The 19,922-nt window shown below is 39.4% G+C and overlaps 1 protein-coding gene across 1 annotated transcript in view; it reads left to right on the top strand.

Moving 5' to 3' along the window:
* Nucleotides 1–1,479: 1,479 nt before the first annotated feature.
* The window catches only part of LOC125802535 (uncharacterized), a 23,069-nt gene continuing 4,626 nt past the window's right edge, over nt 1,480–19,922 (top strand). Inside the window, exons 1-2 of the mRNA XM_049480918.1 lie at nt 1,480–1,719; nt 18,772–18,893. Coding sequence (XP_049336875.1) covers nt 1,480–1,719; nt 18,772–18,893 — 362 coding nt within the window. The remainder of the gene's footprint in view (nt 1,720–18,771; nt 18,894–19,922) is intronic.

Raw genomic sequence — 19,922 nt, 5'->3', positions numbered from 1 at the left:
GAGCGAGGAAGAGAGAGAGAGACATCTAAAATATGTAGAAAAACGCCCAGGTCACTAAGTTTACTTTATGAAAATGTACAGTAACCTAAAGTGCATTATAAAGTAGGGCTGCAATGATAAGTCGACTACAAATTTAATTGTTGACTAATCGTTCATTTGTAATAGTACAGTATTACACAAAGTGCTGGGGACAGAAACACATTGGGAGATGGGTAAATGGCGTATTCACAAAGTTTACACATAACTTGACAGTCAGTGTCTCAAAAAGTCTTCAAAATCAACAGATTACATATTTATATATTTAATTACTAAATATCAGTACTTTCCACATTTAAACAACATCCAGACATTTAAATGGCTTTTAAATCTCATGTTTAGTTGTTTCTATTGTTTTTAGAGATGGAGGACATGGCAGAAATAATCGTTGATTAATCGACTAATAAAAAAAAAATCATCATCAGATTAGTCGACTACCAAAATAATCATTAGTTGCAGCCTTATTATAAAGATAAGCCTTCCATCTGTTTGAATAGGAAGAGACTAACATACAGGAAACCAAACATCTGAAAAACTTTTTTTGAAAAAGTTTTTGCATTTGACTTGGTATGACTACTGCGCCTATGCAGATCTCCACAGTAAAAGGGGCTTCCCCAATTGCACACTGACTCTCATTCGCACTATTTGTGCATTTTATATTAAAATGTTTTAAAATATCATGATTAATATAACAGGGTTTTTTTAACTATATCACCCAGCCACACTGTATACACATGTTTATTTCACTTTCAGTATCTCTCAGCTTGTCAACAAATGCACGTTTATAGTTGTCCATGAGGGTTGCTACACACAGCATAATTTGTAATTTAAAAGTAAATTACACTCTGCAGTTGTAGAGGGAGCCCAGGTGCCAAATATATTAGTTCTTACATATTTCTGATTTAATATTAAATATATGTATATAAATCACAATACTCAAAATACTTAGGTCTGTAGTTTCTTTGATTGAATTCATGCCCTTAAAATCGCAAGTCTAGCTTGGAAAGAACACAGAGGAGTAAACAAAACTCTTTTATTTCTGAACATTTGCAGTGAGTCTGTTTCAGGCCACAGCTGTGCTCCTGCAGTACAGGCAAAATAATTCAGTGCGGACTCAGTCAAATACAATCCCAGAAAAATGGTATATTGGACCATTAGCATTAGAAGCAGGGCACGGCAAAGAAAGCTCCATGTCAATCTCACACCCAGAGGAAGTGGGACACCTCCGAGCTTGGGAACAAGATTACTGATCAGCAGGAAGAGTGCAATGAAAATCTCACCACTGCAAATCCCCATGATCTCTCAGGGATAGGGGGCTTGCAAGAGAATCCAACAGTTCTTCTCGGGGGCTGGAAAATGAGCTTTCTGCCATGTGTCAAACTGACCCTGAAGCTGTGCAGCAAAAAAAAGAGAAGAGAAAAGAAAGGAAAATACAGTGTTGTAATGCACATGCTGAACAAGTTCTTCGACCTTATAGTGGAAAAGGTCAGCACCTTTAGCCTCTTTAGCGAGGGCACCTGCCCTGCATCCATCTCTGCTCAGTGGACTGTGCTGCAGGAGGGAATCTTAGTGGGGAACATACAAGGCCTGCAGGGGTCTGCAATAGACATGAGACCGCCCATTCAGAAAACAGCTCCAGACCCAGCTCCACTGAGGAAAACAGGGTTAAAGAACAGTGATTCAGTACAGACAAAGCACTGTTCCACTCTTACAGCCTTCAGCAATCACCAAGAACCCACTACACACACACAAACACACACACAAACAGCCGTTACACTGCAGATATTACACTTTTGAGAGAAATCAAAAATAATTGTTTATTGTGTAGAAAGAAAAAAATGAGAGTGGCAAGAGCAGAAAGAGAGAAATCTTTGTTATGTAAGTGAACAGTTTATCTTGTGTTTTTTGTGTATTATTGTTTGTAAATTTGTCACATCAACAAGCAGACTGTGAACCACTGAGATAGTGAGCGAAAGCAAAAAGGAAAAAAGATAAGGGGTAGTAAAGAGACATAGAAGAGGGAAAGAGTATGTGTGAGAGAACATAACATATACTGGGGAAGGAAAGATGAAACAAACATACAGAAAAAGAGAGAGAAGCAAAGAGCTGGACATATTGGGCATAGAAAATATTAGAAAAAATAAGAGATCATGAGAAAGGGAGAGATACATAATGAGAATGAGAGAAAAGAGAGTGTTAGAAGTGGCGTGAGATAGTAAGAGAAGGTTGAAAAGGGGAGAGAAAGTTTGAGAATGAGAGAGAAATTAAGAGGGAGTGGTAGAGAGGGAAACAGTTAAGTAAGGGGTAGAGAATGTGAGAATGAGGGAGAACTAAAGAGAATAAAATGAAAGAGAGAAAGAAGGAGATGGAGAATGACAAATACAGTGTGACAGGGGGAGAGGTAGAAGGAGATGGAAAATGAGAGATACATATAGAGTGAGATAGAAGAGGGATAGAAGAAGAATTTGAAAATGTGAGAAATAGAAAGAGAGGGGGAGAGAGAGGTAGATGGAAATGGAAAATGAGAGAGAATATAAGCGAGGGAGAGATAGAAGGAGAATGTGAGAATGAAAGAAATAAAGTGAGAATGAGAGAGGACTACAGGGAGAATAAGAGAGAGAATGAGAAATAAAAGTAGGTAGACAATGGGAAAGATAGAGTGTAAGAGATAAATAGGCAAAAGAGAGAGATAGATAAAAGGAGAGAGGGAAATAAGAAGAAAGAGAGGGGGAGAGGTATAGAAGGAGCTTAAGAAAAAAAAAGTGTATGAGAGATGGAGTATAAGCGAGAGAGAGAGAAAGTGAAGAGAGATATAGAAGGAGAGAGAGAGAGAGCACGGACAGATCGGTGCAGTGCGTCAGTGGGGGGTTTCAGTAAGTGATGCTGATTTGGGTGTAAGTCTCGTGGGTGCCATGTTTCTGTCACCCCTCGTCTGAGTGATTCACGGCTGGCTTCTGGTAAGAAGCCGTCATACAGTCCTCACCACACTGCATCTCTGCATCAATTAAAATCCTACTCATAAACCCAAATCATCCTGTCCTACCCTCTCCAAAACCCACAACGCACACTCACACACAGCCCTCACACAATTAGAACCGCTTTTCTCAAGATACTGTAAGTGAGGGAAACTCGGCTGTGTCTCCAAATGTCGGCTTGTACATGCCAGTCTAGCGCTGAACTAGGGCTGTGTTCAGACTGTTTCTCAAATCAGATCTGTTGAGATGACTGTCTTGCACTGTTATTTGGAAGTGATCAGATCAGATTTGTGTGTCCAGGCATCACCAGTGTATCTTCACTGGCTGCTGTGGTAACAGGATCAGTAACTTACCTTTGGTGCTCTTTTTGGACCTACACATTTCAGTCCCTCTGGATTTGATTAGGTTGTTGTTTGACATATTGTAAGTAATGAAAAGACACATTAAAATCTAATTTAGGCATCCAGAGCATCCAGACTGAGGCACAGATCCAATTGTAATTGCTTTCCAAACCACCTCCAAATGTGGTTTGGATCTGATTAGCAAAAACATGGTAAGATATTATTAGAGATGGACCGATCAGTTTTTTTGGGACAGTGTTTCTTTCATCTCGATCGGCCGATCGCCGATACCGATACTGGGCGGGGCCAAATCACTGGTAAAATATGCTGATAGTAAATAAACAGAAGAGTGTTACTGATGCTTTTCTGGAGAGACATAAGTTATGTGTAATTAGTTAGAAGACACCAGAATTTTTACATTTATATGCCTATTTATATATTTTTATTTCTTAGCTTAGATTGGGCAAAAAATAAATGCTCACTATATATAAATAAATATGCTCACTAACCAGCCTGTACTGATTTCTGCCACCAATAACTCTTTCAGTAGTCTTACAAGGTGGCCACTAAACTGCATAGTTATAATTCTGAGGTGAGCAGTGCACAAACTGACCAACGTGCTTTTAATGTTATCTGAGCAGAGCTGCAGCTTTCACAGCTCGTCTAGTATAAACTTACGGATGGAGTGGAGGAGCTGGAGTGTGAGCACACAGATCTTTAATGTGGAGCTCAGGGTGGAATCAAACGAAAGCTTTTGCATGTCCAGATCTAAAAAACAGTCTGAACTATAGTCCTCTAGCTCCATGACTCTTGCTGCTGTTATCTTGTGAGCTAACTAGCTTCATGACTCCTGCTGCTGTTAGCCTGTAAGCTAACTAGCTCCATGACTCCTGCTGCTGTTAGCCTGTAAGCTAACTAGCTCCATGACTCCTGCTGCTGTTAGCTTGTGAGGCTACAAGGCTGGTGGTTGGATGAAGAACTGCAGCTTCCTGTGAGTGAGCAGTTTCACCGGCTATCCACACACAGAACTGCTTAACCCTAAACTCCTGAATCAGATCAGCTAAATCAGAGGAATATCGGTTGAGCACCGATATAGTATTTTTGCTGAAAATTGTCCGATACCGATACATTGCCGTTCGATCGTCACATCTCTAGATGTTATCATGCTACATTGCCCAGGATGATGATGATATCATCATACTGTGTTTCTATGATAATTAGTATATCACAAGACAGTTCTCTCGATACTTCATGAAATTTGTGTTACCCCAAACAGAATAAAATGCTCATAAATGAGCAATTACCAGGAACTATGGATTTATGGGTGTCAGTGTAATAGAAGGACTTTTGGGTGTAATAGTATGTGTTTTTGCTGTAGTAGGAGTAGGAGTTTGGGTTGTAATAGTTGCAGTTTTGGTTGTAATAAGTTGGTGGTTTGGCTGTAATAGTAGGTGATTGGGTGTAATAGGAGGAGTTTTGGGTGTAATAGGAGGAGTTTTGGTTGTAATAGTTGCAGTTTTGGTTGTAATAAGTCGGTGGTTTGGCTGTAATAGTAGGTGATTGGGTGTAATAGTAGGAGTTTTGGGTGTCACAGGAGAAGTTAACCCTAGCCATCAGTCACTAAGCTCTAGTCTATCAATGACATTCTAGTTTATTAACAAAGTCAGATTAGAATGAAAACCGAGTTAAATAGAAGTAGTACACTAGTACACTAGAAAGGTTAAGCAAACTCATGAATCATCCAGTTCTGCTCTGTGCCTAATACATGTATAATGTACAACTATTATTAGAGATTTAGACAGATGTTAGCAGGCAGCTGCTCATCCAAGCTTCTTCTCAAATTAAAGGTATTAATAGGAAGTTTTATCACTTTTATTGCACTCTTAAAAAAGGTAAAGATATAAGTTTTCCTAATGGAGTACTATGGTTGAATATATTTATTAGAATGGGTGTCCACATATATATGAACATGTATATAGTGTGCAGTATATGCATATATACTGCTGCTCAAGTAGATAAATTAATTCATTAGACACACACACACACACACACACACACACACACACACACATATATATATATATATATATATATATATATATATATATATATATATATATATATATATATATATATATATATATATAGTATTTTCAATTTTGCTGATTTCTATTGTATTGTATTCTATTGTAACACGGGTCTGCTCCATATAGCTTGCCTGTAGTGTGGTACAGGACAGGTGTGTGTGTATATATATATATTTGTGTGTGTGTGTGTTAGGTGACATTGTAGTGCTGAAAGCAGATGGCAGTGCTGAAGCAGGCTGTATGAGTGTGATTCTGTCACTCTCAGCCCACTTCTCCAGTGTCATGTGTCACAGAAACCAGCAGAACATTTCAAAAAATGTGTCAGTGAACTGGCGCCAGTTCAGCTCACCCTCCCTCAACCACGTAAATATCTGATCATTCAAGAGTAAACACGGGTAAATGTGCCAAAAATAATGGCACGCAAGCGAGCCGCGCTGAAAGGAAGGATGCAGGCGGGGGGAAATAAAGGAAATATAGAGTGACGAGGACGTTGACAGTTAATTAACTTCTTTTTGGGGGGCAGATCAAACTTAATAAGTGAACATTATGCAGTTCCGTTTGCACACAGCACTTCCCTGAGCCCTACGCATGCAAATATTCTGGCAGTGGCTGCAGCTGCACAGGAGACAGTTAGATGTAAAAACTGGATGAGGAGCTCTCCCAGCCTCATTTCTGTCCAACTCCACAAAATGTGCCTATGCAGCTTTAGTTTCACACACTTTGATAGGTGTCGTGTCCTATGAAGCCATCCAATCATGGGTAGGAAAACACACACACATACACGCGGTCAAAATGCAGTCCACAGATCTGTGACTCTCTAGCCCTTTACCACAGCAGGGCTAGTTAACAGTTTGCATAAAGATAACATATAGTATAAATTCTAAGGTATATAATAAATTATAGATTCTGCTGGTCTCAGATATACTGTATAAGTACATTATGCCAAGAACCTAAGCTGCAACTAAACATGACTTACCTTTTATTGTAAACCAATGTAAAAAATATTGTATTCTTAGTCATTTGCAGTATTTCAATCTGTCCATATTATCCAATATAATCAGATATTGGCACAATATAAAGAACCACAGTCAGGTTCAGATTATGTCAAAAAATAATAACAATTAAAAAATGACAGAGAACACAGTTTCACTGCTCAATACTGGGGCAATTTATACCCCTCTAGCCTGTACCTGGAATTAGGCATGATGTCAATAGGTTCATGTTCATCTGTTTATCTATTGCCAGCATGTCTCTACAAGAACTAGACAAGCTGTGTGTGTGTGTGTGTGTGTGTTTGCAATAAGTGTGCAATAAAGTAGCTCAGTGCTTATATTGCAACATTGTTGCTGCTACTGTATTAAATGTGTAGCTCATGAAATGCTCCTGAACACCACTCGATTTTTAGGTGGACATGAAACAGCAATTCATACTAAAAAAACATTGTCTTGCTACTCTATATATAGCATATTGACAGCCCAGTCGTTTTTACATATTTTACTGTTTAGTTCCTAATTTATAAGCCTTAGCATGTATAAGTGAGTAAAATTTAAGGGATTAAAAAAGACACACCTTTCTAAAGCTGCAAATTTCATGACATCTACTGTTATTCGTGTCTTCGTGGTGCTGGTATCTAATTTCCAGGCTAGTTCAGCTCTGGAGATTGTGGCGTTTAAGATTTTGTCACGTTTGAAACTTCTACTCGCCCACACTCGCCCACACTACACACATTGCAGTGTAATTTAGATGCAAGTACAAACACACGCACACGCACACACACACAGATACACACACATACAGAAAAACAACAGTGCTAAGTTTACAGAAAGCTGCTTCTCTCTACAGTGCTCATGCTGAGTGCTGACAGTCGAGCAGGCTTGTCTTCCATGTACTGACTGAGTGCCTGAGAGATGCACTCTCTTTCTCTCTCTCTCTCACACACACACACACACACACACGCATGTACACACACACATCCCCTCTGAGAGTGGTGTTAATTGGATAATGAGGCTGTTCCCAGGGCCGTGGAGGGCAGGCAGGGAGCCGCTACAGCTCACGTTTTGCCCTCTGTTTTGGCCCTTTATCCTCCAGCCTATGATTTCACACTGTTTACTCCACACCACTCAATCACTTTAACAAAGGGCCGTCTACACAGTGGAAAAGCCCATAATAAGTTTATGTAGTGTGTAAGCCCACTTGCACTTTTATTGTAAAATTACAGGGGCATGGACACGCTTTAGCACCCCTGGTCAAAATCTCTGTGAGATTGAATAGATAACCAGGAAGAAGATGAACTGCTCTCCAAATGACATGTTGAGGTTGACATATTCCTTTATTTCCTTTGTTTTATCTCTCAGATAAACTGTATAAATAGCTCACTGTAACTGTAATTAGCCTGTTGTAGCTTTGGCTTGTTCGCCATCTGTTAGGAAAAAGCCAGCTGTTGCAAAAGGTTTTAAAGTTTTTGATATAAAATATCAATAATTAAAGATTATTCAAATGTCACTTTCCATATTTATGTAAAATAAAAATATTTAGTTGTGAGGTAAAGTGATGAACCCCCAATGTCTATTAAATGCCATAATGTACTAATAACAACACTATGGGAAATTCTAACATGGTTAGATGGTAATTATGTTGCTTGTATCACGGAGTTAAGTTAACAGAATGCAACATTTGTTCAGTGTTAAAGCTGTGATGAAGGGAACAAAGATTAGTTTGCAATGGATATAAAATGTTGATTTCCAACCAAAATTCAACATTTCTGTAATGTTGGATCCTGATGGCAACCAAGTGATGTTTGTTGATGGATATGGTACTTGATATCCAACCAAAATCCAGCATTTGTACAATATTGGAACTTGATGTGAACCCAGCATTGTTTTAGATTTTGATATTCAACCAAATTTTAACTTCTGTCTAATGTTTGAGCTTGATGTCTAACCAGTGTTGTTCTCTCTAACATTGACTCCTGATGGCAACCCAGTGTTGTTTTTCACTGGATATGTTGCTTGATGTCCAACCCAAATTCATAGTCTGAACAACATTTTGACAGATATGCGACTTCATTTCCTATTAAAAATTCAATGTTTGAGTACAATGTTGGAACTTAACTTCAATCCAGTGTTGATTTCTGATAGATATGTGGCAAAATGTTCAAGCAAAATTCAACTTCTCTCTAATGTTCGATCTTGACGTCCACCCAGTGTTGTTTTTTTGGCAGATCTGTGATTGCATTTCCAAAATTCAGCATATTTGAAGTCAATGGAACTTGAAGACAACCCACTGTTGGTTTCTGAATAAGTGACTTTGATTTCCAACCAACATTCAACATCTGTTTTAAATTCTGTACATTATTTTCAACCAGTTCTTTATCAGTCCAACATTTGAGTTCAGTCTCTTTCTGGTGTCTCCTGGGACAATTCTTTAAGCTGGTTATTTATGATGTCATGGTTCTACATGCAGTATAAACAGTATCACCGCCACCTTTATTGAAGAATGCCAGAGGAACCCCTTTTGTTTTTTAGTGCAGCACAGACAAGCACTCGCAGCTTACAGCAGAGGTCATACTCCGGGTCAATTTATGGGCAGAAGACTCAAATAGTATGGAACAATCCTGTCGGGTTTAAGCTCTCTGGTCATAAATATCTGGTGGCATGCAATAATTTTGCTTTGTCAGTATTGACAGATGGATGGCAGGATGAGATTGGTTGAGTCTCTCAACGACAGCCAGCCGGCCACAATTGATAGGTGACAGCAGCGCAAACGACAGAAAGCTTTCCAGTGGAGAGAAAGGTATATCTCATGTGTCCACTGAGATCTGGAGCTTAATATAGCCAGGCTTTTGTATGCACTGGCATACTTCATGCTTGGCGCTCCTTTTTCTTTTTTTTTTCCTCACTCAAATGAGTTGCACTAAGCAAGTGTTTTAATCTGCTTTTTTGTCCTATTCATGTAGTGTACATTAGAGGCACTTGTGTCCACAGCCGGTAAAACACTGAAACCCACTGGGGTGGCAGATTTTCTAAACAACCTCTCGCTTTTTTAATAACTAGCAAATAATTTGCATGAGAGAGCACCCAATTTGCATACCTAGCCTTAGTACGTGGCTGAGGCTTTGCCTGCGCACACACATACATATGCACACTGACACACACACACACACACACACACACACAAAGAGTTATTTAAAAATGTAAAAACAGATTGAGAGGGAGGAGCAGAGAATGCTGGCTTAATTCGACGTTATGTTACAGCTCTCTTTTTACTACCCCCCACTTCCTAACACACATTCCACCAACGTCCTTTCAAGCTGTCCAGGTGTAACTGCCACATATAATTCATGCAGATATAGCTACACTGGATTTTATTTCTCACATTTGGATGAAATGCACAAATTACAAGCCCTTCAATGTGTACAGACCAGAAGAAGATCTATACTTGAGATTTATTCTTATTGTGGAGATAATAATACAAGGTTTCCTTTTTTAATAATCCTACCTCACGGGAAGGTTAGATTACTTTCATACTTTGAGTGTGAGATTAAGCCCATAAATAACAATGACATTTTTTCCGAGTCTTCTTTTCCAATAAAGGTATTTCTGGAAAGAGTTCATAGCCTCTGTACACAAAGTGCATAAGAACATTTTGAAATTGCAATGGAAAAAGATGAGGGTGCATCCCAGTTGCATAATATAACACATTATAACACATTAATAAGAAATATACTGTATTGTGATCTTAACTGTATAGGTTTGGCAGGTTAGTACACTTTCTGTTTTGTACTAACTGTAAGTGATATTTAACATATTTTTATACTACCTACTTCATACTAAAAAAAATTTGTTTGTATTAGTAATTAATACGCAACAGAAATGCAATCCCTCATTTAAATCATTTCATATTTAACATAGAACAGTATTTTTTATATTTTCTTATGTAAAAATTTGAAATCTAGTAATATTTGTATGTAGGCATTGCAGTTTCTTATGTCTTATGTACTAGTGGATGGGGATTCAAAATGCAGAAGAAACATCTATTTAAAAAAAATAAATAAATCCAAATACATGTGGGCAGAAGCTGCTGACAGGTTCAGAGTTCCACTCCTCAGACAGCTTGGTCAAGCTGTTAGGTTAGTATGTGGTGGGTATCAGTGATGCTGAACTTTGTACAGAGCGCTTAACAGTCAGCAGTATTATTAAAGATACTGCAGCAACAGTTGTTTTAGAGCTGGTCACAATGAATCTAATCAAAATATGAATTTCTGCCTCCTGTATCACAATTTGTACTGGTCAACTGTTCAGACTACTTTTTATATGTGTGTATACTCTGTACCGGGGTGCTCATACCTTGTCCTGGAGCTCTACCGCCCTACTGATTGCAGATCTAACACACCTGAGTCTGAATGCCCCTAATTACCTAGATCAGGTGTGAGAGATTAGAGTAGAAGGTAAACTGTACACTCCTGCTCTATACTATACACACCCAAAAGGAAAGCACAAACTATCCTTTCAACAATGGTGTAGATGAACCATGAGATTTGTTGGTGTTGTAAGGCCCTTATTCTACATTTATATTTAAATTTGTATGGTATTATGTCCCAAAAACAGTTAAAATTATATTTAAAATTTCTTTTATAAGTTCCCAGAATTAAACAGAGGTAATTGTTACTAGTTTTTTTAAGACTGGTATTTTTACACAAACCATCCCTAAACACTAAAAAATAAATTCATAACATGATTTTAAATCAGATAAAAGTATTTATCTATTTTAAATTTTATGACTTATTTTGCCTCCTTGGCTGAAGTGCTGCCAAACCTTTCAGCAGTGTATATAGGTTATCTTTGTGTTCTGTGTGACTGGATGGTAATTGTTTATTCTGATGGACATCAGGTGTCTATCAAGGTCACAGAGGCAGAGTGCGTTTAGGACACACCCACACAGTGGGGGAAACAACTTGGCACTGGAAGTTGACTTGAATTGCAGACTGATTGCAGTTTCTAAACTGACATTACACTTATACCAGTACTCAACAAATAAGATTTAACCCCACTAATTCAAAGTTTAACATGATTCCAAAACACAAAACAGAGCTAAAAGAGGCATAAGTGGCTTATCAACATACTTAGAGGCTTCCTAGCCAAAGAGATGTTATAGGATCCTGATAGCATCCACAGCTAGCTTATGTGCAGCAGACATTACTTCTTCAGCTTCAGAGTGGATGTAAATGCAGTCTTAACTGCCTAGATATCTAGAGGCAGTCTCATTATTCAGTGACTAACTGTGCAAAGTGCAAATGAACTGAGTGAATACATTAGAAAATATGTTTTTATTCATATTCATACAAGAAACAGTCCAATTATTATATATTATTAATAAAGTAGGTGTTTCCATTTTAACTAAAATACCATGCTGAAAACAGCAGGAATGCAAGGTGTCTAAAACACTGGCAAGGTCTGTGTGTGTGTATGTGTGTTGCAAATGCACTGCTTTGGCCTTTGAAGCCGAGGTCACTCTCCAGACCACCAGTGTGGTTGGTGTGCAGGTTGTTGCAGCCAGGGGTCTCTAGCGCTCCAGTCTGATAACATCATGGACTCAACGTTTAATAGACCACCACTGCAGCACACTAACACTATGGTGGGCAAGAACTGAGAACACTTTTACCTCCTTAAGTGTAACATGCATGGCTTTTTATTATATGTAAATCTCTTGTCTCCAAAACAGTAACTTTATAGCTGAAAGACTAAATTTTCCCTTAAGTCACATTACTTGTAATAGCAATTGTATGATTTTATGAACCCAAATTCTCTCTTTTCCTTCTTATTAAACACGCTATTTCTGTTAGTTACTGTGCTTTTAGGAGCTATAGATACAATACATGTAATACATTATCTCTCCTCTGATTTGCTGCCCTGGATTGTGCCTAATTCAAAACACAACGAGTAATCTAACAGGTATGAAAGTTTCTGTATATGAAGTGTCCTTCACTTTGGAACAGCCTTCTACAACATAGCAGCTGAAAAATGTAGCCCTGCTGCAGTCTAGACTTTGGGATGCAGTGCTTAAATCTGAGATTGAATTAATGTAGCTAAACTCTTGTACGCTGAAAAGACAGAAAAAACAAACAGTCAATTCTACTTTAAATCATTTAATTCAAAATTAAATGCTTTTATAGTTTAGTCTTATACATATCACCTCTGACACACAAAAACCTTATACCTCTATTTTTTTCTTCTTTAGTTTTTGATATAATTAAAATCTAGCAGCTGATTTTTTTAAATGTATTTAAAATGTTGTTATAAATGGATCATGTTGCTATTTTGCAGAGTTTGGTGGGACAATATTATAAAAAAGCATAAAGCTGTTTTATTATTTTTCACTTAACAGTTTTTCCATCATATTGACTCTGCTCAAAAGTTGGAAAAAAAATTAAGAATTCTGATTTCAGCCTCAACTGGAAAAGTTATTTGTTAATGTTAAACACAGAATTCTACTGCAATGGCATTGTCAAATGAAACACAAGTGCCCGAAATAAACTCTTTATACATTGGCTTTCATTGAAAAATAATGTTTTATCTCTCTCTCCTGTAAAGTAGCTGTTTTGGAGATACATGCAATAGAATCCAGTATTTAACATTGTTTAATCAGTGTTTAGCATTTTGTAATTGATATATTTTTACACAAACCATCCCTAAACACTAAAAAATAAATTCATAACATGATTTTAAATCAGATAAAAGTATTTATCTATTTTAAATTTTATGACGTATTTTGCCTCCTTGGCTGAAGTGCTGCCAAACCTTTCAGCAGTGTATATAGATTATCTTTGTGTTCTGTGTGACTGGATGGTAATTGTTTATTCTGATGGACATCAGGTGTCTATCAAGGTCACAGAGGCAGAGTGCGTTTAGGACACACCCACACAGTGGGGGAAACAACTTGGCACTGGAAGTTGACTTGAATTGCAGACTGATTGCAGTTTCTAAACTGACATTACACTTATACCAGTACTCAACAAATAAGATTTAACCCCACTAATTCAAAGTTTAACATGATTCCAAAACACAAAACAGAGCTAAAAGAGGCATAAGTGGCTTATCAACATACTTAGAGGCTTCCTAGCCAAAGAGATGTTATAGGATCCTGATAGCATCCACAGCTAGCTTATGTGCAGCAGACATTTTTTTCCAGTAGGTTGAAAAGTTAAATAATCCTTTTTACATGTGCTGTTAAAATTATGTCCAGTACATTAGGAAGGTTTAGTGTTGCTTCTGTAAGGCTCTAGATTATTCAGACTGATAGAGAACAAGAGTAAGATAGATTATCACAAGCCATCAAACCAAGCTGAACTGCTTGAATTTTTGCACCAGGAGTGGCAAGAAGGTATCCAAAAGCAGTGTGTAAGACTGGTGGAGGAGAACATGCCAAGATGCATGAAAACTGTGATTAGAAAACAGGGTTATTCCATCACATATTGATATCTGAACTCTAAAACGTTATGAAAAGAAACATTATTTGAGATCTGGAAGCTCTGCATCTTTTTTTATTTCAGACATTTCTCATTTTCTGCAAATAAATACTCTAAATGACAATATTTCTATTTGGACTTCGGGAGAAATGTTAACATTTTTGTAGAATAAAACAACAATTTTAATTTTACTCAAACATATACCTATAAATAGCAAAATCAGAGAAACTGATTCAGAAACTGAAGTATTTCTTTCAGAGCTATATATTTGGTCCTTATCTAAATAGGCTATTTCATGGTAAAGCTATTTTAAGGCACATTGACCCACAATTCCCCATTTACTTCTAGTGAGGGGCGTGTTTTTGCTCTAATGATACCACAAATGCTACAAAACAAACAAACAAACAAAAAACATGTACATTGAGTCTGAAAAGATTTAATTTACAGATTTTTACTATTCTGTATAATGCATGTAGGACCTTCACGCTGGAATATTCCCCGCAATAAAGGAGTAATTTGTGTAGCTGCAGGTCTGCTTTTTACCACACAGTAGTCCGTGACACACACACACACGCGCGCATACTCGCGCACACACGCCCACTGTAGTTAAATGCGTCACGCGAGCGCATGTCATAACTGCCCACTCCAGCAGCAGGTAAGAGAAGCGGCTGCCCTGCGCGCGGCGCTCTTCCGTTTCTCGGTGAAATATCTGCGCTTTCTCTGGGTTAGTCTCTCCGGGTCTCGCGGCTGTAGCCCGGGGTCCTGCTCTCTTTAATAATGCAGTGTATGATGTTCCCACTGTTCACACTCAGAGAGAACAATGCCATTTGCTTACAGGCAGCGGCGCGCGTGGCCTCTGCTGCCCACCCATCTCCTCCCAGCATCCCATGTGTGTGTGTGTGTGTGTGTGTGTGTGTAGAGGGGGTGTGTTTGTGTATGTTAGTCTATGCAAATGAAGCATACAGTGTGTATGGATATGAATGTGTATGTCTTTGTGTGCATGCCCTGAATTTCTTTCTTTCTTTCTTTCTTTCTTTCTTTCTTTCTTTCTTTCTTTCTTTCTTTCTTTCTTTCTTTCTTTCTTTCTTTCTTTCTTTTTATTTACTATATTTAATTATTTCTTATAGTTTTTCTTAATCTTTCTTAATTATAGCTTGCTTTCATTTTCTTTTGGTATCTCTCTCCCTTTTTACACACTTTTTCTGTATTTATTCTTTCTTTCTTTCTTTCATACTTACATTTTTCTTTTATTTAGTTTTGCTTCTTTCTTTCTTCTTCCCTATTGTACATACTTTTGTATTTTTTTTTCTTACTACTCTATCTTTATTTTATTTTTTTTATGTGAGTTTGTGTGTGTGTGTGGGGGGGGCTTGTATGTGTATATTAGTTTATGCAAATGAAGCATATAGTGAGTGTGTGCATGTGCGAGCATATGTGTGTGAATAAGAATGTGTGTGTATGTCTCTGTGTATGTGTGTATGCATGCTGAATTGAAACGTTGCCAGGCTCATGATGAAGAAGTAGGTGAACATTTCTGTTTTTATTTCAGTTTTGGTCTCTTTTTCATTTTTTTTTTTTGCAACAAGCAAAAGGTGAATAAGTGTGCATCAGATTTGAATAAATCATTTTTTGTACAGAGTGTAAACGCCCCCTCTGCACTGCTGTAGGAGAGCAGCTGTTAATGAAGTAATGTGTTTTAGGCAGCGCACAGAACTCAACACCCATAGCTGCTTATTCCAGTCTACAGCCCTGACACAGGCAGGCTAGTTGAGCAGACTGGACACAGGCTGAGTGTGTGATCTGCAGCACTCAGCTTCACCAGCACACATACTCCTCTACTGCCTTTCTTTACCTTCTTTACATTCTTTCTTTCTTTCTTTTTTATTTCTTGCTTTCTTTTCTCCTCTTGTAGAAACTGGGACAGTGGTCTGAATGACAGTCATCCATGCTTTATTAAACACTATTGATTGAAAAAGACCTGTTTCGCCCTGAAAGCAATTGTGAAAGTAGGGTGCAATCATACCTCTGGAGCTGCAGAGGTGTATCTGTAGCTGTGTTTTTATGTGGGGGACTCATTCACTCTGGATCTTCATCAGTGATGACGACCAATTAATGCCCCCCCTTTACCACCACCTCTTCTGAAAGTCAATTTCAATTACTTCTATACGAGCAAACAAAGAGTGTCAGCAGAGCAGGAATGGGATTAAGTCTCCCTCTCTTTTTCTCTATCTGTCTCTCGTTCCTTCCCTCCCTTCTTCTTCTTTTCTTCATCTTCTTCTTCATATTCTGCCCCATCTTTGTCTTCATCTTGGTGTCTCCTTCTTTTTATCCCCACTTGCACAACAACACACTCTCACCTTAATTGCTAGTTTGTTTTCAGAAAAATAAAAAAATATATAAGAGAGATAGAAAGAGAACAGAAAGAGAGGGATAAGAGGGGTGTGTGGATGGATTTTTCATTATGTGTATGTCTTTGTGCCAGGCTGAGTGTTGGCCTTGGAGGATTGAAAACACAAGCAGTCAGGCATTTGTGAGAGAACACCTCTCATCTCCTTCAAAAATCTGGAACGCGAGAGCTCTCCTCTTTTTCTATGTATTTCTGTATATTTCTCTATATCTCTTTTCCTCCTCTCCACCACATTTTCTATCTCTTCAGCTCCTGTCTTTTTCTTTGCTGTTCCAGTCAGCCAGCCTCGCCCCTGTCCTCCACAGCTTCCCCGTTTTAAGATCTGGTTGCTTGTCACCTGCTGTGATTAGCACTTGATAAAGAATTATTGGCTGTTCCCCTGTAATTGCAGTAGGTGCCTCACCAATAAGCACTGGTTGCCTGGAACAATAAAAAGGCCCTGATGCTCCAGCTGAGCGAATGGTCAACAGGGGGCAGTAGATTGCTGCCTTTGGCATGAAATTCACCATGTCCGATTCCTTTGTCTGCTTTGTATTATAATCCAATAACCAGATAGAGCAGTTTTCTTTTCATTTATCCCGAATATAGATATGATTTGTGTGTGTTCAGTATGGGAAGAATTGCATTTAGCCAGGCAGGAGCGTACAGAGGGTCTGCAGGGGTTGTGGGAGGTAGCGTGGACTTCGGGCTGAAAAGCACTGGTGTTTCTACAGCCAAGCACTGCAGCATCTCAGCACCTCAGCCTCACAGCCTCTCATACCTGTTTGATAGCATTTTAATAGAGATTAATCTTAGCGCCGGCTCCATGCAGAGGAAAACAGTGCGGCAAAAAAAAGGAGGAAAGAAGCTGGCAGTCTACGCAGGGTGTTTACACAAATTCATTCATCTGATCTGCTGGGAATAATCTCGGCTCTAAAGGCAAAGATAGCCTGACTGTCACTTACACAGAAAAAAGAAAGAAAGAGAGAGAGAAACGCTTCCCATTTAAATCATTTTAGGCCATCGTAATTGGAAATGTCAGCCTCAAAAGTCAGCCCCGTTGCGGGAAGTTAAAAGGCTTGTTGGCATTAAGGCAGCCTTACATCATTCGAAATGAAATTAGGCACATTTGTTGTTTTCTGAGTTTTTTTTTTATTCGTCATTTCAAGGAAATTCTCTCTCTCTTTTTCCTCTCCTCCCTTTTTCCTCTCCTCCCTTTTTCAACAAAGAGATCCCACTCCACTTTGGTGTGTAACACCACCATTCAGAAAGAGTTGTGGTCTTCCTGTGCGTCCACTGATGACAACAGCATTGAAACATAGATTTTTCTCTTTTTTTCCATGTAAATGGATTCAGGTCTGAGTGATTTGGATGTTTTGAATTTCTCTCTTTAATAGCCAACTAAGCGATGTCAGTCAGCATATGCTGCTGAGAGGGGGGATGGCGAGTGCGAGAGCAGTCATTTTCACAATGGCATTTTTTTTTTTTCTTCATTTTTCCTTTTTTTTGATTGTGTATTAACAGTGGTCCCTTGGGGGCTGGGGCCACACTCGCTATGGGATGTCAGGAAGGGAGGCCTGCAGAGCATGGAGCACCTCACATCTCCCTCAATTAATCCACTATTAGCAGCAGCCTTGCATCCACAACTCGGTGCGCTCGGAAAGTGTGCATGTATGTGTGTGCATGTGCGTGCGTGTGTGTGTGTGTGTGGCTCAAATCTAATTATTCTCTCCCTTCCTCTGAGCCAGGAAGGGAGAGCGAGGTAGAGAGGTAGAGGTGGAGAGAGAGAATCGGAGTATTAAAAAAAAGAGCCTATAGCTACAAGGCTGTGGACCAACCTACACTGGATGGATATTCTCTCTATCTCTCTCTCTCTCTCCCTCACTGTCCCTCCCTCCCTCTCTCTCTTGCTCTCTCTCTCCCTCCCTTCATCACTCACTCAGTCACTCGCTCAGACCCTCCTCTCTTACTCTCTCTCCCCCTCTTCCCCATCTCCCTCTCTCCCCTCTCTCTATCTCCCTCTCTCACACACACCGAACACACACATACACACACAGAGCTCTCTCTCAGCTCTTTCTCTGTCATGCTCTCTTGCTCTCTCGCCCTCTCTCCACTCCCTCTGCCTCAGTCAGTCTCTCTCTCTCTCTCTTCCTCCCTTCCTCACTCAGTCTCTTTCTTTCTTTCTTTCTTCCTTTCTCTCTCTGTCTGTGTCTTCCGCCGCCGTGTAAGTTCATCCACTGTGTCAGGGTGATCACTGGGCTCGAGAAGAGTGAGAAGAGTGGGCTTTTTTGATGCTTTTTTGTTTCGTGGAGCCGGACGCTTCAACCTCATCCAGATCCTCAGCATCAGCATCTTTAGCATCCTCAGCAGCTTCAGCAGCCTCAGCAGCAGCAGCAGCGTCCGTCCACCTGTGTGCCGCGGGACTCTGCCTGGCCGCCTCTCTCTCTCTCTCCCCTTCTCTGTCTCTGTGTGGCTCTCTGAGGAGTGTGTGTGGAGAGCCGCAGCCGTGGTGCTACCCCCGGCGTATCGCACGCAGGCAGCAGACGCCTCCTCCTGGGCTTTCAGCTCCGCAGGAGGCACCTACCGGACCCCAGGGCTGGGAGGGTAAGTCACTTCCATGCCGTACGCATGGACATATGTCCACAGTCCATTCTCTCTATTGGTTTCTCGTTTCTCTTTATTCCTTTCATTCAGCGTCCCCTCTTTTTTTTTTACATTTATACATTATCTCAGCGTCCACTCTATTTTCTCTATTTTTGTTAGCGTCCGCTCTCTTCTCTTCTTTTTTTCTCAACCTCCACTCTCCCTTTACGTTTTCTTTTCTTTCATCAATAGCAAGGGGAAGAAAAAAAAGATATCCTGATATTTCCAGCAATTAAGTCTGCGTTCAAAGACTCGGATGTCTTTTGTCCAACAAACACCCCAAGGAAAAAAAAAAGAAAAAAACTGTCTAGTTCATTATTGCATTGTATATATGTATTTTTTTTCCATCTGTCTTTTTTTTGTGTGTTTCGGTGCATATTTGTGCAGACCCCAGCATCACCGTTCAGCATAGAGCCGCTCTTTCTCCTGTCCAGAGTATTGTGAGATATTACCATATTCATGGGCTCTTTGCAATTAAATTGCAATCAGTAAAGGGTCCTGCCAGAAGTGGTGCTTTTTTTTCTATGGGGTTGGAATAGGGCACCACAGAGCTCTCGTGGAGAGTGAGGGAGAGTACGAGAGCGAGCAAGAGAGAGAGGGAGAGTAAGAGAGAGAGAAAGAGAGAGAGAGAGGGAGGGAGAAGTGGAGTGAGGGAGAGAATACAGATTCACTCCGAGATGCTCAGCAGCCAGGCTGAAAGAAAAAAAAACTGAAAGAAAAAAACTGAAAAAATCAGGTTTTCATCCAGCCTTTTTTTTCTTTTCTTCTTCTTTTTTTTTCTTCTTTTTTTTCGTACCCTGCAATCAGTGTTCCACGCAATTCCATCATAAAGACATTTCAGAGAGGGGCGTGTGAGGGAAGCGGGCGCAAGAGAGAGAGAGAGAGAGAGAAAGAAATCGAAGGCGAAAACTGGAGGAAAAAGAATGAATAATAAAAAAATGACTCTGAGAGGAGAGAGTGATTGAGTGCACCCAGAGGAACTTTGCTGAA

This window comes from Astyanax mexicanus, chromosome 6 (assembly GCF_023375975.1).
Source record: "Astyanax mexicanus isolate ESR-SI-001 chromosome 6, AstMex3_surface, whole genome shotgun sequence".
NCBI lineage: Eukaryota > Metazoa > Chordata > Actinopteri > Characiformes > Acestrorhamphidae > Astyanax > Astyanax mexicanus.
This window is presented reverse-complemented; position numbering and strand designations above follow the sequence as displayed.